General features: G+C 43.7%; 1 protein-coding gene across 3 annotated transcripts in view; it reads right to left on the bottom strand.

The window, feature by feature from the left end:
* The window catches only part of DENND2B (DENN domain containing 2B), a 303,230-nt gene that overhangs the window by 153,767 nt on the left and 125,310 nt on the right, over positions 1–24,153 (bottom strand). For all 3 annotated transcript variants that reach the window (XM_090032660.1, XM_090032662.1, XM_090032661.1), the window contains one exon: positions 13,171–13,275. In XM_090032660.1, the coding sequence (XP_089888786.1) occupies positions 13,171–13,250 (80 nt within the window). In that variant the 5' untranslated portion in view covers positions 13,251–13,275. The remainder of the gene's footprint in view (positions 1–13,170; positions 13,276–24,153) is intronic.

Consider the following 24,153-nt stretch of genomic DNA (forward strand, 5'->3'; position numbering starts at 1 on the left):
AGCAAGAAATACTTTACACAAGCAAAAGTGCAGAATAACTTTAATTACCACAGCACTAGGGCAATGGCTATGACACATTACAGTATTTGTATTATAGGATTCCTGGAAGCTCCAACTGAGAACAGAAGTGTGTATTTTCGGCACTGCACAAACATGCAGTCAGAGAGAGAGTCCCTACACCAAAGAGCTACCCAGAGACATGAGAGAGAGAGCCAGTATTATCACCATTTTACATGCAAGGAACTGAGACAGCAAGAGAGACCAAGCAACTTGCCTGAGTCTGTTCACTCTTTCTCTCTCTCTCTCTCTGGCAGAGGGTTGAACCCAGACCTGAATGCCTGACCACTGCCTTGTCCACCAGACGTACAGTATCTTCCACCCAGGGATCAAGACATTTTTTAAACAGTACTGAATCTAAATTTAACCTCAGAAAACACCCACCTGAGGAAAATATAGGGGGTTGCATTTAGTAAGGTTTAAAAACTAGGGCTAAGAACAGACATTCAAAAAGCCCTTGGCAGAAGTACTCTAACTTATCACACATTGAGTAAGGTGTGGTAAGTTAGAGCATGAGCCAACTGAACAAACATTCACTGTTTGGGGTGGAGGGGACACACTCTGGCATGTTTCCCAGGGGGCTGCCAAAGCAGCCTCTCCCCGCAGTACCACCCCCTCTGCTAGCTGGTGGCCGTCAGGGGGGGAAGAAGGGTGGGGAACAGAACCCCTCTCACTATGAGGGCCCTACCACAATTTGCTGGCTAGGGTCAAGTGAGGGGGGCTGGGTCCACATGGTGGAGGTGTTCCCTCTCCCCCATCCAGCCTCATGACAGCTGTAGCCAGCAGCTACAGTGCAGGCTGGCCCAGGCTGGCCAGGGCTACTACAGGCAAAGGCCTCCAGGGTCTCTCCCACCACAGCAGCCCCAGCTAGGCTGTGACACTGCCTGGGATGGTGCTGATCACGTTCCAAGTTAACCATCCATGGGATCTGGCCCCGGCCATCAATAAAGCACTCTAACAGAAAGCACTTTAAGTTAGTACACATCCATCCAGGGTTAACTTAGAGTGGGATCCACCATTTTTAAAGCACTATGTGCCATGAACATCTGTTCTGTTATGGCTGTAAACTGCATACTCAAAGCATATTAAGCGTGATGTCTGTACCCACACCAGGGCTCCAGTCTGCTAGGCACTGTACACAAGCACATAAGAGACAGTCCTGCTCCGAAGTGCTAAACCCACTAAAATGACAGACCTGGGATTACCTACACTGCCAGGCCTCTTCCACTACAACTGTATGAGTTGCCTAACAGTAAAGCTGAGACTGACATTACAAGTTCAAACAGAGCTAGAGGGTAATGATTTTTCACTCTACAGAGTAAAATGGCTGAAATGAAATTAATGAGCTTGAAAATGTATTAGCACCAAGACAACAATGGAACAATGCTGCATGAACATGACAATGGAATAAATTAATTAGAGTAGGAGTTGAGTATGACAGGGGGTCATCCTGGGGCCAGGTCTCACGTCAGCTCACTTGCCTCTCTAAGTAGGGCAATCCACCCAGTCTCACCTGCCATGACTTTGCTGTTCCCTGCGCTGGTGTAAAATGCGGGAGGCTGCCCGTGACAGCTGCAGCCCCAATGCCAGGGGGCTGTGTATATGACTCTGGCCTTCCCTTATGTCCCATGCCTCACAGATGGCATCCGGATTGTTCTCACAGCTCCAGCTTAAGGCTGGACCAAACTTGGTCCACCATTGGGCCTCTCACACACTGTTCCTTTCAGGGTCACATTCATAAACTGGGGCCTCTTCTACTCTGCCCTCTCCCACTGGGCCTCTTGCATGCTGCCCCTCACTGGGCCACTCCCAACTTGTCCTGCTCCTTTGAGTGACTCCCTTGGGTCATCAAGCTTAACTACTTTCATACCAACCGGCAGCTCTTCAACCCACCAGGATTTTAAGGCACCCCTACCTGCCTTTCACTGTGGAGGTCACTGGCCTGGCATTTCTGGGAGACTGTCCTGCCATGGCCAGCCCCACCAAACCACTCTTACCCAGCAGGGTGCAGTTTCCGGTCTTACGTAGGACCAGAAGCCTCCTGCCATCCCCATAGCTCCTGCTCTTACCTCCAAGGTGTTGTGAGCAGTGGCTTAGCTGGGTATTGTTGTTCCAGCTGCAGCAGCAGACTGCTGGCTTAGCCATGTGGGCATGGATCTAAAACGGCCACCCCATCAGGCTGCCGGCTGCCTGCTCTCAGTCTTAAAGTGGCAGGCACCTAAAGGTGCACTGCCACACACCTTCCCCCTTAAAATGGCTAAGAAGGGGGAGAAGAGGGGGGAAGGTCTCCATGCTGCTCACCCTGCAGGCTCCTCTGTAGCCTGCAGCAGCCCACTAAATGGCGAGCACCCTGATGGTGCTCTGCCACATTGAAGCATTGCTGGTGAAGGAAATCCCGTGTAGGAATTTCTCCTCCAGGACATTAAGGTGCACCCAGGTCCTGACTCCTTTGGACATACTTATATTAAGTATGACAGTACAAGCATTTACTCAACAAAGGCAGCACTTTTCCCTACACAAAAACAGATGGATCTCTCCTGTCCTGAAGTAAGATTTCTTTAACATGCCATCTCTACCAAGAATACAGCAGGGACTACAGTTGTTCTATTATAACCCAGCAACCTAATTTACTGTATCTGGCACCTAATTAGAGATCACTAGAGCTGGTGCATTAGTTCAATGAGACAGAAGGCAGGGTAGCATGCTCGTCCTTTCATCTCAGAATCAATTCCTAGAGAAAAGATATTTCTAGTCCTCTGTGCAAAGTAGTAGGTGAACAAAGCACTCCTAGTGGTTTATTAGCAAGCACTGAGAGTTATGCTTTCTTAATGAGCCAAAAGGTGAGCTTTCTGTAAACTTCGCTTGACTATGACCAGCTCAAGAGATGGTTCCAGATTTTTACAGATTCATAGATGTTAGGGTTGGAAGGGACCTCAACAGATCATCAAGTCTGACCCCCTCCCTAGGCAGGAAAGAGTGCTGGGGTCAGATGATCCCAGCCAGATGCCTATCCAGCCTTCTCTTAAAGACCCCCAAGGTAGGGGAGAGCACCACCTCCCTTGGAAGCCCATTCCAAATTTTGGCCACCCTCACCGTGAAGAAGTTTTTCCTGATATCCAGCCTAAATCTGCTCTCTGTCAATTTGTGACATTGTTCCTTGTTACCCCAAGAGGCACTCTGGTGAACAGAGCATCTCCGATCCCTTGCTCCACTCTCCTAATGAATTTGTAGGAGGCCACAAGATCAATTCTCAGCCTTCTCTTGCAGAGGCTGAAGAGGTCCAGGTCCTTCGGTCTGTCCTCATAGGGCTTGTCCTATAAACCCCTAACTATACAAGTAGCCTCCTCTGGACCCTCTCGAGTCTATCAACATCCTTCTTGAAGTACGGTGCCCAAAACTGGACGTAGTACTCCAACTGTGGTCTGACCAATGCTGCATAGAGGAAAGTATCACCTCTTTGGTTCTATTTGTCATGCATCTGCTGATGCACGATAAAGTGCAGTTAGCTTTGCTGATGATTTCTTCACACTGACGACTCATGTTCATCTTGGAGTCCACTATGACTCCGAGATCCCTTTCCACTTCTGTGCTGCTATGAAGGTCACTTCCTAGCCAGTAGGTGTGCTGGATATATTTTGTTTTACAAAGTGTTAGACAGCTTCTCTCAGTTTGCTTAAGGACTTTTTTTTGATGTTTTTGCCTTTTGGCATTGATATTTGCTCCAACATCTTGGAAGCAAAATGAATTAAGTATAAGAATTAAGTGTAAGATCCCTGCCTGAATTAGCTCAGTATGGACATGTTTATTTAATGGAGACAACTAACTTGCCTCTTTTCCACTGTAGTTTTCTTTTAGCTGTTGTTCTACCAGGCTTATTCTGATCATCAGGTCAATTACTGTTAAATCAAATAGACAAAATGTCACTTGGCTACACAAGTTTAATTACGGTTTACCAGGCTCCACAAGGAAAGAGACAGGTTGGATGCTGGGAGAACATGAAACACAGCTGCAGATCTCTGCTGCCTCAAGGCTAACTTGCAGAGAAACTGGGCTGATCCTCCACTGTTCTGAATTTTTCACTGTCGTCTGCCATTGTGGAGTGGGCTGTTAGCCAATTCTGAAAGGTGGGGTGGGGAGCATTAGATTTGCCAGCAGATGAAAATAATTACATACAAACCAATGCAGCAGAGAACCAGATCCAAGACCTTACATGTTGCATAGATCATACCCATTAAGCACGTGTCAGCTAACGTAGTCTCCATCAGTGACTCCCAAAACACCCACAAGAGGTATTAATAACTCCACAAAAAGCACGCCTGGATTCATGTCGCAAAGCTGGTTACAGAGCCCCATCCCATAGATTCAGCTTGCCACGAAATATAAGATATTAAAATCATTACAGGACTACAAGCTGTTAAGTTGACATAGTGCTCATCTATTACTTAAATCAAAGGGGTCAACCTTTTTGCCAGGCATGCCATGATTTAGCCCTACACCCTCCCCAAGTGCTACTTTGATCCCCTTCTTCTGCCTAATCTGCTGCTCCATTTTCCACTCCATGCCCTGCCTTCTCCATCTGCTCTGCTTTCTGACTTGTGTTCTCTGCTTGAACTGCTACTCTGCTTCCTCCCCAGTCTACTGTATGCCACACACACAGGCTGCTCATGCCACCTGTAGCACTTATGCCGCAGGCGGCCACCCCTGTCTTTAATGATATGTTTGAAATCTTTGGGCCAGATGCTTATTTAGTGTAAACAGTATAGTTCCACCACTTTCAATGGATGTACAAGAAGCTCTACCGAAAGAAGATGTGGTCCATTAAGTTAAATTCTGAAGAATGCCTGAGCCATTAGCTAGTACAAACAAATCAGTAAGCAAGATAAAGACTAATGGGGTTGACAGATTGCTGGTGACAGCTAGAGCGCACACACTCACTACAGGAAAATAAAACTCAAAAGCCTGTATTTGGAGGTTTATGGGTACCCAACTCAGTAACTTCCTGTTTTATCCAGCTTCTACTAGTAGGCAGAGAAAGATACAACTCTGAGAGATCAAACACATCCTAAAGGAGCCCTACTTATTAATGCATACAAATGTCACTGTTTCAAACATACCAGCAGCCTAAAGGAGACAGTCAAAGTCCCATGAATGAGCTGGAAACAGCAAAACACAAAGTGTGCATGAAAACAGACTTTTCAGCATCAGCACTGGCTTTATTTTACAGTTTTAATCAAACATGAGCACACTTAACTGGAAAAGTAAATGAAAATGCTTAGAAAAGAGGAACCTGATATAGGAATGCTATGGACTTTTAGAAGATCTATAATCTTTGTCCATGATCTGCAGATATAATCCACTGTGAGGATAGCATTCAGGCATCTGGCTACCTGGTGGCAGATGATACTAACATTAGCACCCATCCTTTATCTCAGGGGTTTTCAACCTTTTTTAAGGACTGTATCCCTTCTGGTGGGAACCCCACCTGGACGGTACTCAATGGATGAAGGGGAGGGTCCCCTGGCAGCCAGCTGACAAGCAGTGGAGGGGGGTTGGAGGGGGGTCCCCAAGCAGCCAGTTCACAAGTGGAGGGGTCCCCTCAGTGGCCAATTGATGAGTGGGAGAGGCAGGTCCCCCAGCGGCTGGTCAATGAGGGGGGTGGTGCTGGCACTGCATACCACTGCCACTGTGTATGGCAAGTGGCAGCAGGAGGTGGTGGCACACAGCAGCTTCCAAAGTATCCCTGCTTCTCTGCACCACTGCCACATACCCCCTGGGGCCTTCCCAAGTACCCCCAAGTGTACATGTACCCCCAGTTGACAACCCCTACTTCATCTCATCACAAAATTACAGTGGCTGACTTCAATAACATGAGCTAACTGCTTTCCTGCACAGCTCCGGTAGAAGGAGAACAGGCCTCATGACAAAACAGACTCCATGCTAAAACTAAATGGATGACAGCAAATGTCTGTCCATGCTGAAGTTTCTATAAATCAGCACCCTACCAGAACATGGTTCTTTCATACAGATGCTACCAAGCAGAGGCCTGACAAGAAGGTTCTGTGTGCTGGCTGGCTGCAGTAGCAAGGGCAGCAGCAGAGGTCAGACCAGCAGCAATGCCTGTGGCAGCCAAGCCAACGGCACCAATGGCTCCATTCTTATGCCCCCTCGAAGCTGGCACCCATGACTCATGTCCTGGTCACACAGCTCACAGTTACACTACTGGTACTAAGACCAAAAAGTGATGTAGTCAGCTTCCCAAACCATGCCTGACTACATGGTTTAGATAAGTCTTAAGCATGCTCTAGTAATGCCTGTTTGTTTTCAGCAGTCATGATTTTCATTAGTGTAAATGTGGCATAATTTGGTTTAAATTGTTTTAAAAGGATCACTACTTAGTTTTGGGCTTCACTTCATCTGCGCTAAGGCAAATGCATCATAGGTATTTTAAAAGTTTTCTTAAAAGTGGTTTATTTTTCACTGACTTTTGTAGTGTTCCATAGTTAGGAACTTGATAAGTAACATGCCTTTCAAAATCTGGAGAATTAGAACAGAACATCATCGTATTTCTGTCTTCAAATGAAGCTAAGCTTTACATATACGAAACTAGATAACATTTTTTTTTTTTTACTATGCTTAAAATAATTCCAAGATTTCTAGAAATTTGCCCAGAACTTATTAATGAACCAATAAACTAAAATAAAAATACAATAATTGTGTCTAGAAGGGTACATTCTTCACTCACAGGGCATTATTTTAACAAAAAGGTTTTCATCAAATCCTACCTTATGATGGAAACAAGCCTGATATTTCTTTTCTGTTTTATCACTGACTACATCAGCATGATGCTGACTAACAGTTGGAGCACTGCTCTAGCCATCACATTTCTACAGTAATATATCCAGGTCTGCCTTGGTTCACTGGACAAGATTAATATGAGCTGTTCCCAAGACTGCTGAAATCAATAGAAATACTCCCTTTTACTTCAGAAGGCTTTGGAACAAATCTTTAGTCAAAATCAGCAATGCAGTCACCTCATGCAGTCCCTTCAAAGTCAATGCAGAATTCTGCCTGAATTTTTCCTTCTGTGAAATCTTTGTAACAGCACAGTGCATTATAGGGCACAAATTGTGTTGGTGAATGTGCTCTGAGACATCGAGTTAAACAATGGCATAGACATAGGAGATGGAGAAGACAGAACCAGCAGTCCACTGCCTACTATTATTTATCAATATTGTCTCCTCCAGCACCTGCTTTGAACAAAAAAAGCTTTGCCATTTTAAAAAAGTCACGACTTGGTCTTGTAAGTGTTACAGACAAGGACAAAAATGTTAACTATGACAATTCTAATGAAAATAAAAAAGAGGACCCCTGTAACTTACCCTATGATTTTGTAGGTTATTTACAGGCCCGTTTCTGATAATATTCTAGCAACATTTGTATTGGACAGAGCTGGTAAATCCATTTCTGCCTTTAAAATTCTTCTAGACGAAAGGAATGGTCAATAAAAATGCTTTAGGTATCAGATTGTTGATCTGAATACAGTTTATGTACAAATCTCCAAGGGAATGAGCTTCCAAAAGAACCATGACTCCAATTAAATATCAAATAAGAGGCACAAACAATATGCAAAACAAAACAAACTATGAGAGAAGGAGAGTTTTCAATTGCTGTTATGACTATAGATTCACATCTCTGTCCTCCAAGTATCTCTCATCAGGGTTGTCCTGACTCCTATTCAGGGTGCAGCTGAACAAAGTGATCACTTGGTGTGAAAGGGCATACACAGCTAGCCAATGTACTGTGGATCTGGTCACTGACATTTCTCAGGGCTGCTGCACAACAGTACTGCCATGATGTAGCTTTCAACTACACAGGAGTGTTCCTGACTTCTTTCTGCCTTTGCTTTCAGTGTCAATGATGTAAGTATTATCTCTATGCAGCAAGGGAATATGAAGGAGGGGTTATATTTTTTATTGATCAAGTTTAGTCAAATTTAGCTAAATGCTACTTATTGGTGTAACAATACTTTATACACGCTTGCTTCATACAATTTACTTTTGCATAGGCTAAGAGCCATCTTGGTCTGGGATGCAAACCCCTCAAGGATTATCTTAGTAGAGAGAACTCCATAAACCTGGATGCTAATCCAAAGTACATTGGTTCCTTTAAACCTAGCTGGTTTAAAGGAACTTTAAATGCATGTTCACTTATTTCATAAATTTTGATACAAAATGATCCCTTTTCATTCTCCTGATGTCATAACTAAGAACTACCCACAACACTGAGAAAATCACCATTCAGTTCTGCCATCCACTGCCCCACATGTCCTAAAATGCACTGCTAATTAGTCACTATGCTTCACTCTGTAGGTCATCAACCTCTAGCCTGTGGGCCGGATCCAGCCTGCAAAGCCAGGTGACTTCAGTGACATTTGGCAGAGGGGGCTTTGGTTGTGTCATGGGCACTGGTAAAAAGCAGAGGTGCCAGATCCTAGAGCTGGTGCACCTCAGAGCCAAGCCAGGTCAATGTAGCCCATCACTGGAAAACATTAAAACCATAGCCACAGGTGACTGCCTTTTAGTGATGAGTGACAAAATGAGCGACAAAGTGTCTTGATCTTGTAAACCCACCATCTTTCTTTCTCTATACACACATATATGTACATGTATGCACACACACAATTCTTTTCCACTGAAAATGTATTTAAAATCTAAACACATTTATGTTTGATTGCAAGACTACTGAAGTCAAAGGAAGGTCTTTCTCTCTCTCATTCCCCTTATTGTGCTTCAGGTAAGACCCAAAATAGGCTATAAAAGTTTCAAGTAGACAAGGGCCCTACAAAACTGTAACCTACTGTTTAGTGTTCATCATGTGCAGTCAAACTAGTTTTAAAACTATCCCTAAGAGGAGGTAATGCTAGGAGTATGGAGAAACATAAAGATAATTACATTTCTGTCATACTATTATCAGCTCTTTATGAAATGTTACCTCTGCAAATTATACAGAAAGCAGATAATATAGGTTTGTAAATCTCCAAATTGAATGACTGAAACAATGACTGCTCAGTTTAAGTAGGTTCTCAACATGTTTACAATAAATCTTCCAAGCCTGAAATTAAACGTTTATTATGCCAGCACCTACTGCATTGATTTAAGTCTGACAGAAATGAAGAATCCTCACAGCTGATTCAAAGATCATCTTTTTGCATGGCTGCACAAAGGGAGATCAGCTAGGGAGATTACAGAAAGGCAAATTAAAGGATACAGAATCAGTGTTTGACAAGCTATTATTCTTCTCACTTGTCAGGCAACTGCAATTCAAGATTAGCTCTAACTTCATGCCCTTGCTTGCACCTTGAAATCCTTCATTATATAAACCATAATCAAAACATGTGAGGATGATAAAAGTGGAAGACAGGACATATGACACTTGCTGTCTCATATACTTAAAACTTCTACAGGTCTTCAAAGAATAGCAAGACTAGAACTAGTCAGGAAAATTAACCCCAAATTTGGTGAAGTCTGGATCCCAACTTCCTGGCTTCTTTATAAGCCCAGACTTGCAAGACAAATCACTGTGATACCAAAGGGTGATAAATGCAATAATTCTAAGTATTTATCATTAACATACACATCTTAATTCTGAAGCTAAAAAGAATTGGCTCTAGACTTGGGCTCATCTCTTATTAAGACCAAAACTCCTTCCCACTTCCTTGCTAAGAAACAAGGAAGTTATGAAGTAGCAAAATTAGGAATGACAAGGAAGTTAGGCCCACTCCGGGTGAAATCGAACAAATCTACTGATATCCGGTTTTGTCTAGTGGAAATACATCAATATGATGTTATCTGTGCCTTTAGGCAGTTGTCCAGCACAGCAGGTGAAGGGGAGAGAGAGAGAGAGGAAGCAATATAAAGAAGGTAAGAAGTAAATTTATATAGTGAAAGACATGGAGTGACTGATGGAAGAACACAACATTCATGAAAACAGGACTTAACAAAGAAATAAAATCTCTTCATCCTTTGTACAGTAGTTTATCTGTAGATCTCAAAGCTCTTTCCATATTTAAGTAAATATTTTAAGTAAATAAAAATTACCCTTATTATGTTGAACACTTAGCAGATTTGTCAAAGCTACGAAGTCACTAACAGCCCAGGCAAAACCCTGTCTCCACTAAAATCGACACTAAAAATATTGATGGGTGTTTCACCAGTGATGAGATCTCATCACTGCTCTCTTGATATCTAATTTCAGCTCTCTACATCCTGAAGCTACTTACTTCTTCTCAGACATTTAGTATGTGGCCATTTCACCCACAGCAGGATGGTCAGATCCAGGATCATGGAGAGGTGACTGTGACCAAACCCTCTTCAGCAGCATGGTGCATGTGCAGTTAGCTTTCTGGGGAAATAGCTGGCATGGAGGAAGGGAGGGCAAACAGCAGTGGCACCCACCCCCTGGCTTCTGGAGCAGTGTGAAAGCAGGGGCTCTGGCCAGAGTGAGTACAATCCTTGAGGCGCATGCAGAGCTGTCAGGAGCTGCACTAATCTGTCAATGAGCTCAGAGACCTCACTGAACATGTGCCACACAGCCAAAGGGGGTGCAACCATGTTGCCGCATCCCCCTGATTCCAATGGACACAAAGGAGGGAGTGGGGAAGTGTGAAGTGTAAGGTTTGATGCAGGGGGCTGAACAGGGTGACAACAAAGCACATATATACCCCAAATAAAGAAAAACTGACAAATGTAAGAGTTTAAAACTAAAACAGCTGTAGGCATCATTAGAACAGTGTTCCTTTAAATAAAAAATGGGAGGGAAAAGGTTTAAAAATCATTTTCTTCCAGCAATTCCACACCGAGGATGAATTTATATATATTTCCTTCTCTGTTTATGGTTGGAATACGGTGGCAGGTATCCCAAACTAAGGCAAGCAAGGCTGTGACAACAGTAACAAATCAACACGCAGCACACTGCTAGGGTCAGTGCCAACCTACACAATTTCCCATCTCTCCGAGCTTATGCAGCAGCATCAGCTGCTTCTGTCTGTGACTGCTGCTGTTCTTCTGGATCATGCCTCCAGTGACTCATGTTGCTTTGGACTGCTTATGCTGGTTTGAGCCATTTGAGTCAGACTCTGTTCACAGGGGCTTTTATATCAGGTTAGCTATACTGATGCAAACCTACAGCATAGACCTGCTACACTAGTGTACTTGTTCTGGTTCAGCATCTTCCAGATACCCTATACCAGTGGTGCTCAAGCTTTTGGCCCTCAGGCCAAATGAGTAACACAGGGCCCATTTGCAGGCTGAGAGGCCTGGCAACTCTCTTCCACAGCCACCCCCACATCCTGTGCACCAGGATTGGGTCCCAGGGGCCAGGCACCACACTCTGACACCATGACTGGGCCTTGGGCCAGATCCAGTGTGCAGGGCCCAGAGCTCCCCATGGGTCCAAAGGCTTGGCAGCATGAGAACAGCAGTAGCATTCCCCTGCCACCAAATTTCTAGACCCACGGGGGCTGGAGGTTGTGCACTCATGCTCAAATATCAACCATGGCTGAGATTGGTGCTGCTTGTTTACACTACCTGTTTATAGCAGGGCACTGCAAACCATCCATTGCTCCCAATTCCAACTGCGTTGACAAGATCTCAGTTGTTTTCTCTCACTGTCCACCATCATTTACCATATTTTCTCACATATATGTTTCTTCCCCCCCCCCCCAATAAGCTAAGGAAAATGAAGGTGTACATTATATGCGAGAAAAAGGGACCCCCGTGGCTCTGAAATTTGGGTGGGGGAAAGAGGGGGAGCAGTGGCAGTGTTAACTGCTGTGGCTCTGGGAGCCATGGCAATTAACACCATCACATCTCCCTCCTTCCGCTCCACCCCCAGCCAAATTTCTGGACCTGGGGAGAGACCCTCTCCCCATAGACGGGGTGAATCAGGCTGGTGCATGGGGCTGGTCCATGGCCAGACTGAGCACACCAAGTTGGACCCACCACATAGCCCTGGACCTGACATGCCAGTCCGACCCCACACACTGGCTCTGAAGCCACAGGGTGGGTTGGACCTGGTGCACAGCTCCACTGCATCACCTTAGACCTGGGATGTAGGCTCCATCCAGTACATGGGGCTCACTGCAGGCTCAGGAAAAGACTTGGCTCCCTAGCAGCTCCTACTCTGATACTTACCCAAGGTAATAAGCTCTTTTTTTCTTCATGATACAATAAAAAAAAACAGGGTGTGTGTGATATGCAGGGGTAGGTTATATATGAGAAAATACGGGGGTTTTTTGGTCCCACCTTCAAGCCTTGGTCACAAATACAGACTGTAAGCAATCTAGGGTGGAGTGTGTCCTTCTTACTTCTTTGTACATCACCTTGCACAAAGGCAGTGCTGCAGTACAAGGAACTCTACAAGGTCTAAAGAGGGGCCCAATCCAAAGTGAACTTGATGATCGATCACAGACAAGTTGCTTGTTTGCATCATAAAGCAACATGACAAGGCAGATCTTCCCAAAGGAGACTAGAAGGAAGAAGGAAGTAGCCTGTGTTGGATTTAAATCAAAAGCGAAGAGTACACAATGACTCAAGAAAGCAGCACCAACATCTCCTAGAGGTAGCACCTTACATTCAGCCCCACTGTGCTGGCTGCCATACCAAAACACAGTAGAAGGCACTTCCTGCTTATAATCTAAACAGAAAAAAAGAAAGATGGGAGAAAAGGCTGCTTTATACAAACAGAAGACTGGGAACAGAGAGATGAAGAGGCCTGCCCGAGGTCACCATGGATTTAAACCCTGGTCTTAAGACACAAGTTAGGACTTGTGGGACTCCAGACCCATAAGTCCTTCTTTCAAGGGACTAAGCCATCTTAATGTAGCTTGAAGGAGATTGTCAGGGGAGTGATGAATAGTTAGGTTCACCTTCTGCCGTGAACATATTTTTCTACTGTCTTTGTGTCAGAGAAGCAGCTACTCTACGTACATTTCAAACTGAGATTCAGCTCCGAACAAGCTGACCCATTCTGGGATATAAGTGACAAAATGTTGGGACACAAAATAAATTGACTGAAATGAAGAGTTTAAAATTCCAAAGTCAACAGTTCACTTACCGGTCCAGAGTATCCTGAGGCACTTTATTCCCTCCAGCTCTGTTGGTGACACTGGCATTCTTGTTGGCAGTCATGGTCATTTCTGCTCTCTATAAACCTAGATACCTGAGAGAAAACAAAGCAAATTAAGCTTAAATAGGGTCCAACTAGCAAGCGAGCTTTCCAAAACTATGAGGAGCAAAAATTCCAAAGTAACATCAGTGATGGGTAAACCCCAAAGCCACTGTCTGCTACAAAATGCATTCAATCAGATTATGATTTTGCATAACTAAAACTCCAGATCATACTTGAGTCTCATTCTATCAGAAGGCCCAAAGCGAGTGGGACAGAGGTACCAGGGTTAGGAATATGGTTCAGATTCTGTCTTTTCCCTATTTAAAATTGAGTTGGATTTTGAGTTTGCAAAATCCCACAAGCTGCATTTGAATTTAGCTCTTCAACAACACTTGTGCAGAAGCCAATAGTGAGTGATACCAAAGCAAAGACAAGTTCTGTACAAATAAACTTCTTTTAAATTAATTAATGTAGCTTGTGTCCACAGTACACAGCCATGAGCTCATTGAAGAATCATGTTCAAGTCTGTCTGTTGCATTAAAATACCCATGGATGCTCTTTATCTTTCCAAGTAGCTACAAGGTTAAAAGCTGCTTTGAAACACCAAGACAGGCAATGTAACTCATTAATTCTGCCTTCCTACTAAGGAAAAATAGCCAGTGGCTCCTACTAGTTCTTTCCTAGCAGCACTGGGCTGTGAGATCTGAGAGAAAACCAAAAGTCATAAACTCTTTACCCTGATAAAAAAACATATCTATCCAATTATTTTTCTCTGGAATGTCCCATTTAGGGAAAGACTAGCAGTCCTGAGTGCCCTAATTCCTGATAGGCAGCCTTACACAAAAAAGAAACCAAAATACAAGCAGACAAGTATTATTAGTTTTGGAGAAGGCACAAAGAATAAGAGATTTCTGGATGAATAACTATATGGAGATGGCTGGCAGTGAAGAAGATCTCACTGATGTGGTGCTGTGACACACAAAAACAGGAAATAGATATCATCAGACTGAGTCTCAAATGCAAAGGGATTTCAAGCAGGAACAGTTAAACAAAAGAACATTATGGGAGAAAAAAACTTAGCAATAACCAAGGGAGAGGTGGCAACTGGTAACTTTGTGTTCTGTGGGTCCCTCAAGTATGTGAGAAAGGAATGCCAGAGAAAGGCTGAATTGTTCAACTGCTCCCAAGAGCCCAGACTGAGTTCACTTTTGTAACATCGCCACACACTGCCTAAGGAACAACCCGTTACTGAGGAGATCTATTCTGCCCACATTCCACTGCTATCAGCAGGAGTTTTGTGCTGCAAGTGAGGGCAGAATGGGGGCAATACCTCTGTTGACCAGATCCTAATGCCAGCTGTGAGATCAGTGTACCCCCCAAACCTCTTTCTGCTGGACCCCGGCTCTGGGGAGTTGTGTTTGCAGCTTCTTCAAGGGCAATCTTCACCTGTTATCAGAACTATTAGATGTGTTTTACCAAGTAGGAAATAAACGTACTTTAAAAAACTCCATAGGAAGATTTTTAGTGGGGTCCAAAGCACACTTTTATGACGGAAACAAAATTGAACTCAGGTAACGTGAGCATAAAATGGATTCTTTATTTAGGATGCTACATGCTCTCAGATCCTAGTTCTCAATGGCTTCTGATTTCTCAGTAGCTTGCAGACTGAAAACCACAGCTTGATTTGTAGAGCTGCTGCCCAAGGGCTATGTAAGCCCTGACCAGAACTGCTGATTGCAGATCCCATTAATAGCATAGCAAATGCAAAAATAAAGAGTATTACAAGATGTGGTGTTTACCTAAATCCACAATAAATCAAGGCTGCTTGAAATGTGATACTGAAAAATGAGCTGGGCATTGACAACACACAAAATCCTTCTACAAACAGACTCAACCGTATGGAGAGGATATTTGCTAAACCATTTTACTCCAAATAGTTCTACCGCAAATAAGGTCATAGAAAATTCCTGTGGAATGCAGCTCAAAATGTAGAATCAATTAAAATAACCACAGATTCCGGGTCCACTTTCAATTTTCTGATTGTCCAGCTTTCTGGATTAGATGAAGTTTTTTCCAGTCAGTAGAATTTTTTCTGCACTAGCACTCTCCAAATTCCTCTAAGATCTCAGTATTATTGTAATTATTATACTATCAAGATAACAGGATTGCACTGAACTGCCTGCTCTGATCAGGAAAGCACATCCTTAGAAAAATAAAGAACAAAAAAATTCTAAAGCCAGCCAAGCAAATTCCACAATGAACCAATAGTTTCATCATATTTTCCACTCTCCAGTTCAGCGGCACCAGTGCTCTCACCATGCCAGACTGCCTGAATCACAAGCACAAGGTGCTTAAAAGCAAGTGAAATAAATGGAGCCTAAAGTCAAATGATGACCATTAGCATGTGTGCTACAATTTGGAAAATTAACTTTTCTGCTAGAAACCAAGAGAGGAAATGCCAAACTGGGACATGTGAAACCTGTCATAGATTAGAGTAAGACTTAGGAAAGAATTCTCCCTCCTGTCCCATCCTCAAGTCACAGCAACATATTTGCCATTTGTAGGACACTTCCAGAATCTAACACTGAATCATTTCTAGAACATGAAATCATCATTTTCACATAAAAATGAGATCATTTAAAACCCATTATTTCAAAATTACCATGAATTCTGAATGGACCAATTTGTATTTCAACATTGGCTTACTTTCAAGCAAGACGTGATCTGTTCTTGAGGGAAAAAAACTCTACAGACTGTGTACAATTGGTGAGAACTACATTTCTTCCTATGCACAACAGAAGATATTGGTATGTGTAATAGCTCTACGGCAGAAATAAAATGGAAGACAGACTGAGATACAGGTGGGCATTACATTCCTATAAGATTATCCGAGAAGTGAATCCATCTTCAGAGGAACACAGCATAACATGTCTACTAAATAACACTATGTAGAGGCATATTCTTTTTGTAAATGCTTCGGTAAGTAAATGAAAGCTCTGTCACCTCTCAGACACTAAAAGTCCAGAAACCAAGACATCCATGCCAAAGTAGTAGTCAAGTTACCTGGCTGATGTTATGAAAGCTTATTTTGCTTGTGGATCTTCTGTTTGTACCAAACCACAAAGCTGAAATCCAATATTTGTGTTATAAGCACCATCTTTATTAAAAATTGTGGAGGTCTGGCTCTGAACTTAAATTTAAATATTTTGAAAGTCTTCCACTTTTGTATAAGTAGAGGAAAACAATTTAAAACGTATTCATAAAACTCTGAAATTGAAACTAAGAGTAAGGTTCTAATCTCTGAGGTGAACACTACATGGCCCCACTAAAGTATGTGCGTAAGTGGCTGCCTTGTCCAGTCACCACCTTACCTATATTTTCACTCATGTAATTCTGGTATTGTACTGATTGCTTTTACATCACTCATGACAATGACCACAGTGCTCCAGTGCTCACATCCAAAATTATAGGTCCAACACGGCCACTCTTGGTGACAGGATACCCATTGTTCTGACCCAGAGAGGAAGGATGGACTAGTGGTTAGAATCCTGACCTGGGTACTTGAATGGCCTTTAGTAAGTCACTATACCCAAATTTACTAACGTATTAGGTGCTTTCTGGATCTGAACCTTAACTTCTCTTTTCTTACTTTCACCTCCATTTTAAAAAAGGAGAAATGAATTTCCATGATCACATGTGCTGTGAGGATATGTGTATGTATGAGAATAGGTATATAAAAGGCTCCGAGATTTTCAGAAACAATGATGTGAGCTGTGTACAGTGCTGTAGCAAGGGTGGGGGGGAAGTGGGGCGACTGCCCCAGGAGCCAAAGTGAAGGGGTGGCAACAGGCACTGCCAAGCTGGGGCAGGGTGAGGGACGGAGCCGCGAGCAGTTCATTTTGAGGGGGCACTGGGACCAGGTGAGAGCGGCTCCCTCTACTGCATGCACTCCCAAGCAAGCATGGGCAGGGGGTGCCCCCTGGATCTGTGAGCGGGGCAACAGAGAGCTGCTGCTGCAGGCTTTGGCCTGGGCACCAAACTTTGCTGCTATGGCACTGGCTGTGTAAATACATAAGTGGACACAAGCAGCTGTGCTGGACTGTAATTTTGGATGTAAGCATTGGAGCACTAAGTTCATTATTAGACAGCATCATGGACAGCTTGAGTGATTTTATATCATAGCAAACTTTTTTATGGGTCTTTCCAACAAAGCCAAGTTAGGACGGATCAATTTACAGACACACACACACGTCCATGCACACACCTTAAAGGTTTTCTAAATACCACATTACAGCTATGCACAAAATTCCAGAGGTTGGCTAATCGAACATGATTTTAAACAAACAATAGGTTCTTCTTAATTGCATTCTGGTGCGGGATCCTTTGGAGACAGATTTTCAAGCTTTCCTCTTTAACCATTAGGGTGAACAACTTATTTCTGTAATTAAAGCTGAGATTCTCATATGAGCATGTAAATCCAGGAGACAATATGTAATAAAAATACCAAATACCACAACGCCAAAAAAGCCACAGCTGTTGGCAGCACTGCTCATGCTTAAGTGCTCACAGAATTAAGCAGATCCCAGCAGATCCCTATAACCAACATGACTAAAACAAGGCTACAGCAGACTCCTTGAAATGCAGGGGCTCAGGATCTCTGAAGGGCCCCTTTCCTCTCTCCTCTCAACTGGAGCATGGGATACCTGAGGGGTGGCTATTACAACCTCTACTATCATAGCACATTCAACTTCAGGCTTGTTCAAAACCATGCAGTTCTCCTACTTAAGGGTTAAGTTTGGCCCAATATTTATTATCTGTAAAACATAAATATAGATTTGTCTCTCTTGAAAACAGTTATCATTCTAAATTGGTAGTTTAAGCCTCTATAAGACTGGGACGTTTGACAGTTTGCCTGCCTAGGAAGATTTAAAACAACAAATGCTTGAAAAGATTCTCCTTAAGATCCTACTTACCACTGCACTGGTGCTCCAGGACACAGAAAAGAGCTCATGAGCAGATCTCCCCCTTTTGTACCTTGGTGCAGAGCATGAAGATGATGCGGACCCTGCACTTCCCTGAGTAGAAGCCATGGGACAGCAAGTCACATAGGAGGCCAGGGCCAGGGCCTTTCCAAAGTGGACAGGAAGGGGGTAGTTAAGCCATGCTCCATCCTACACAGCAAAGCAAGCTTCCTCACCAAGGGTGTCTGCTGCAGCGATGCAGAAAATATGCCAGTGTATCCCCTTACACAGGCTCATTTTCTCACAAAACTCCATCTCCCTGCAATAACATCAGTCACAACTCAGAAATATGTCACCACTTAGAGAAGAAAGCAAAGTAAGGGCACTTGACTGTTTACAGGAAGTCATTAAAGAAGATCCAAACAGACTGTACTGTATAATTGTGATGAACAGCCAAAAGGGAGGCTACATTCCTATACTCAACTATTTCCTGACAACCCTCCACTGCAGCACGACTTTGAACTAGGCAACTTGAAGCTGCACTGGAAGGTGGGAATTTCCTCTGTACAAGTGACTTAAACTAGCATATTAAAACAGAAAAACACACACTCTGCAACAGAGTTTAGTTCTGTTCATTGTAATGGGACCAGTGTAAACCAAAAGTACTTTTACCACAACTTGCAGAAGACGTTGGCATCTAAAACGGAGATTAGATTTCCACAAGAGCTCAGAACCCACCTGGGCACTTCAGTCAGAGGCCTATGGGAAAGATGAACCTTTTTGAAAATTCAGCCCTATTGTGAGAGTTGAAAGTCTGACCCCTAAATCATAGTAGTAGGGAGTTAGTAGTAGGGAGTGGTGTTGTACCTGGGAAGGTCTGTAAAATATGAGAGAAGCAAAAGAGGTTTTGTTGGTATAACTTTTATTCGACCAACCATATAGCTGGGAAGATGTTACACAATTTTCTCTTCCAACTACACAGGTGGTCCAATATAAGATATCACTAAAAAGTCTTTCATAGTTTCATAGTTTCATAGTAGCTAGAGTCGGAAGGGACCTAGGTAGATCATCTAGTCCGACCCCCTGCCTTAGCAGGAAAGAGCACCGGGGTCAGATGACCCCGGCAAGGTGCTCATCTAACTTCCTTTTAAAAATCCCCAGGCTAGGAGCCTGCACCACTTCCCCTGGAAGCTGGTTCCAGGCCCTAGCCGCCCTGACTGTGAAGTAGCGCCTCCTAATATCTAATCTAAACTTACCCTCTGCCAGTTTGTGACCGTTATTCCTGGTCACTCCTGGCAGCGCACGGGGGAACAGGGACTCCCCCAATACCTGCTGATCCCCCCTGACCAGTTTGTAGCAGGCCACAAGGTCCCCCCTTAACCTTCTCTTGTGGAGGCTAAACAGGTTCAGGTCCCGTAGCCTCTCCTCATAAGGCCTGCCCTGCTGACCCCTGATCATACGAGTGGCCCTCCTCTGAACTCTTTCCATATTGTCCACGTCCCTCTTGAAGTGTGGCGCCCAGAACTGGACGCAGTACTCCAGCTGCGGCCTGACCAGTGCCGCATAGAGGGGGAGGATCACCTCCCTGGACCTGCTCGAGATGCATCTGTGGATGCATGACAGGGTACGGTTGGCCTTCTTGACTGCCTCCCCACACTGCCGGCCCATGTTCATCGTGGAGTCAATGACGACTCCAAGATCCTTTTCCGTCTCCGTGCTGGCAAGAGGGGAGTTCCCCAACCTGTAAGTGTGGTGCCGGTTCTTCCTCCCCATGTGCAACACCTTGCACTTATCAGTGTTAAACCCCATCCTATTCTCATCCGCCCACCGTTGCAACCTGTCAAGGTCAGCTTGTAGCCTATTGCACCCTTCTAGTGCACCCACATCCCCCCACATCTTAGTGTCATCAGCAAACTTGAACAGGGTGCTTTCTACCCCGTCATCCAAGTCACTGATGAAGATGTTGAACAGTGCGGGCCCGAGGACCGAGCCCTGCGGAACCCCACTGCCCACGTCCTTCCAGGTCGAGAAGAACCCATCCACTACCACCCTCTGGGTGCGGCCCTCCAACCAGTTGGCAACCCATTTGACCATGTGGGCATCGACACCACAGTCTCCCAGCTTTTTGATGAGGACAGGGTGAGAGACAGTGTCGAAAGCCTTCCGGAAGTCCAAAAAGACTACATCCACAGCAACCCCTGCGTCTAATGATTTGGTGACCTGATCGTAAAAGGCCACCAGGTTGGTCTGACAAGACCTGCCACTGATGAACCCATGTTGGTTGCCCCTGAGCATGCATTCCCCCGCAAGGCCCTCCTGGATGTGTGCCAGGATAATTTTTTCAAAGAGCTTACCCGGGATTGAGGTAAGACTAACTGGCCTGTAATTTCCCGGGTCCTCTTTTTTTCCCTTTTTGAAGATAGGGACCACATTGGCCCTCTTCCAGTCCTCCGGCACCTCGCCAGAGCACCACGAGTGCTCATAGAGCCGCGCCAGGGGTCCCGCAATGACCTCGGCCAGTTCCTGTAGAACCCTAGGGTGAAGATCGTCCGGACCAGCGGACTTGAACACGTCCAGCCTCTCCAGAAGTACCCTAACTAACTCCTCGCTAACCCCTGGCCCAGGCGTGTCTCTCTCGGGGCCCGAGGGGGGCCCAGCAGGGAGGTGGCTGAACTGGTCCCTACTTAGGAACACAGAGGCAAAGAAATCGTTAAATATGTTAGCTTTGTCATCTGGCGTGTCATCTTGCTTCCTAGTGCCTGTGGAAGTTATAGAACTACATTATATATTAACTGTACACAAGATATTAGTGTCCTATTGAGCTATTATAGTATTTAATCCCCTTATTAGGATACTGAATTTAAGACAGTTAGGAATCTGTACTGGTACAGGACAAATCTTACAGTCATCTATGAGGAACCCCGCTATGTTTTGCAGGTTTGTGGCATCAGAAATGTTTTAATGTGTTTTATTGTACTGTTATGGCATGCGTGGTCTTGTCGGAAAGTCCACATTCTGCTGTATCCGTTTATGTTACTATTATTACTGCATAGATCATGTTGTCCCATCTGTATATATTTTTATACATATGGGACAACATCTGTATAAAAATGGGTTTGGGATATGGTTTAGCCAAGGAATGGGTAGAACTGCAAATTATCCCTTGTCATTGTGTTCTAGGGCCAGGACAATTGCCACATACAATGGCATATTGAAGGAATTATGTCCCAAAGGCATTATCTGCTTGTAATTGGGGAAATCAACTCCTTTGTACCAAAAACATCTGAGAATATGGCCCTTTAGCCAGAGGAGCCTCAGATGCTTCAGGGAGACCAGAGCTTTCTAGAGAAGCGGTTCCCAGTCTGTGGTACAGGTACCACCAGTGGTACTCAAACAATCTGTCTGTATATTATAATTACTTTATATAACAAAAAAATTGCTGGTGGTACTTAAGGTTGTATCATTTTAAATTGGTGGTACACAGTCTGTCTGAGTTTGGGAACTGCTGCTCTAGAGGATTCTGGGGACTCCTGAGCATAAGAATAATACTGAGGGAAGTGGGGGAGGCTGGCCTTGGAGGCTTTATAGAAACTAGGTAGGACAGAAACAGTGTCTTTGAATCTCAGGCTTTGGGGCTTCAGTGAACTCAGCTGGTAGAATCAGTATGAGGGCTGAGCTCTAAAAACAGTGGTAGGTTTCTTAGGAGGACTTAGGTGTAGTCAAATGAGAAGGTAAGAAACTTTTCTTGTTTTGTTTTTATGGTCTCCAAACCTATAGTCTGTTCTGATCATAACATTGTTTTCTCCTACATAATAAATCCTTCCGTTGTTTGTCTCCTTGCTGATTGCCTGTGCAAAGAGTGATTTCTAGGCAAGCAATAGTCTGCACTTACCTTTTCTAGGAAAAGGGGGGACTATAATGTCTTTCATAACCCAACAGGAAGACCTCTGTCAGATTCCTTCACTGCAGATGCAGGTTCCAGTATAAGGGCAGTAGAGTTGAGGCTTGCTGGGGTAGGGAGCTACCCTTGGGGTAACTAGTAGCACAGCAGAAAAAATAAACAGGGTTCTGGTGATCCTCTGTGAGCAGTTTTGTCACACCACTACCAGCTGTAATTCCTATTCTCAAGATATTTTGCTTTTGAATAATAGGATGAGCCCCAAATGTACTTCCATTACATAATTCAGACCTGATGCAGCAACTTTACAAAATGTGTTTAATTCTAAGCAATGGAATTATCCATATATTTAAAATTAAGAACACGATTAAGTGCTTTGCAATACTGGGGATTTAGTCAACTAACACACATATCATAGACAGCTTAACACATAAGCAATCTTGGATCTTAAATCTTATTGACTTTCAATGGACTAGAACTTCTGAAAATTTCACTCAAAATCATGCTTTCTAACCTAGTAAAACAAAGAAACACCCATCTGGGGTTCTGCTGACAATCTTAGCTATTTATGGTCGGAGTGTGATGTCACCAAGTCCTAAATCAGATTTACTTTATGCTTAGATCTACCTCTGTAAGCAACTGTATTTGCCAAATCTTGATCTCATAATCAAAGTTCACAATCAAGAAATTTTTGTTGACAAAAATAATTTAGTCTGAGCAAAACAGGAAAAGACATAGAGGATTTGGATGCCACCCACACGATGAATGCCAGCATTTTAAAAATACTAAATATCCTTAATATGGTAAATTCTAATATTCAGAAGTGTAAAACTGACTGACCAAAGTCCCCTCCCAGTGACTGTGACCTGTTCAACAAGAACCTTGCAACCTCTTCCAGAATGATAGAATTGATTCTGACACTCTGGTGCTCTTAACGGACCCTATGCTATCAATGAAACAAACAGCTGGCAAAAGCCACTACCGAAGAAGCCCAAATTAAGACATTAACTAGCCACATACATCTGAATGAAATGAAGATAGAGATAACACTTGTGGAGGACAAGAATTCTAAATAAGGAAGATTGCTACATCTCTGAGTAATACTAGTAAGACTGCCTACTGGCATGATGCAAGTCCCATGCCATGTCTGCTCTGAGCATTACCTAGCCAAATTTTTTCCCTTATGCTGTTAAACCAGCAGAGAAGCAACTTCAGAGGAGCAAACACTTGTTAATTCATTTGTGCTGTTGAAGATGTTTATTTATACCATGTAGCATGAAAGATACAGAGATATAAAGCTACCACTTTTTTCAGTGGTGGCAGATAATAGAACAAAGAGCAATGATCCCAAGTTGCAGCAAGGGAAATTTAGGCTAGATATTAGGAAAAATTCTCTTACCAGGAGGGTAGTAAAGCACTGAAATGAGCTACCCAGAAGGGGTTGTAGAATCTCCATCCTTAGAGGTTATTTGAGAACCAAGCAGACAAAACCTTGGCTGGGATGATCGAGTTGGGGACAGTACTGCTTTGAGCAGGGGGTTGGACTAGATGACCTCCCGAGGTCCCTTTCAACCCTAAGTTTCTATGACTCTGTGATTCTAAACTTACTTCTTTTATCCAAAGATTAATTCTGAAGTGATTAAGTGAAGGAGGAAACATCACACAAATCATGTATGGTCATTGCTGAATCAGAGACCTGGGCTAGCCTAGGAAAAACGGTACTATTTAAAATCTCATTAGGTATCTGGGTTTAGGTATCTTGATTTGAAACTACATTCAGTGTAGACACCATTTAAGGTACTGTTAGAAGTGTGAGCTGGTCCTACTGGAATTCTGGAGGCAGCTGAGTTACAACATGAGGAGTTAACACAACTGGGAAGTGGTAAGCCATGTCCAGACAAGGATAAAAGGCATATTGCTAGCACATGTAAAAGGTTTCAAATGTTTAGTTATTGTAGACAAAGCAGTGCATACTAAACTCTTGCTAAACTGACCAATTTAAAGCTTACGTTCCACATTAGGCTTTCACTAAAGCCTTCTTTGTTCTTGTTAAATGCAGAATGTCTTGCC

Source organism: Crocodylus siamensis, chromosome 2 (assembly GCF_052110815.1).
Source record: "Crocodylus siamensis isolate JL-2025a chromosome 2, ASM5211081v1, whole genome shotgun sequence".
NCBI classification, from domain to species: domain Eukaryota; kingdom Metazoa; phylum Chordata; order Crocodylia; family Crocodylidae; genus Crocodylus; species Crocodylus siamensis.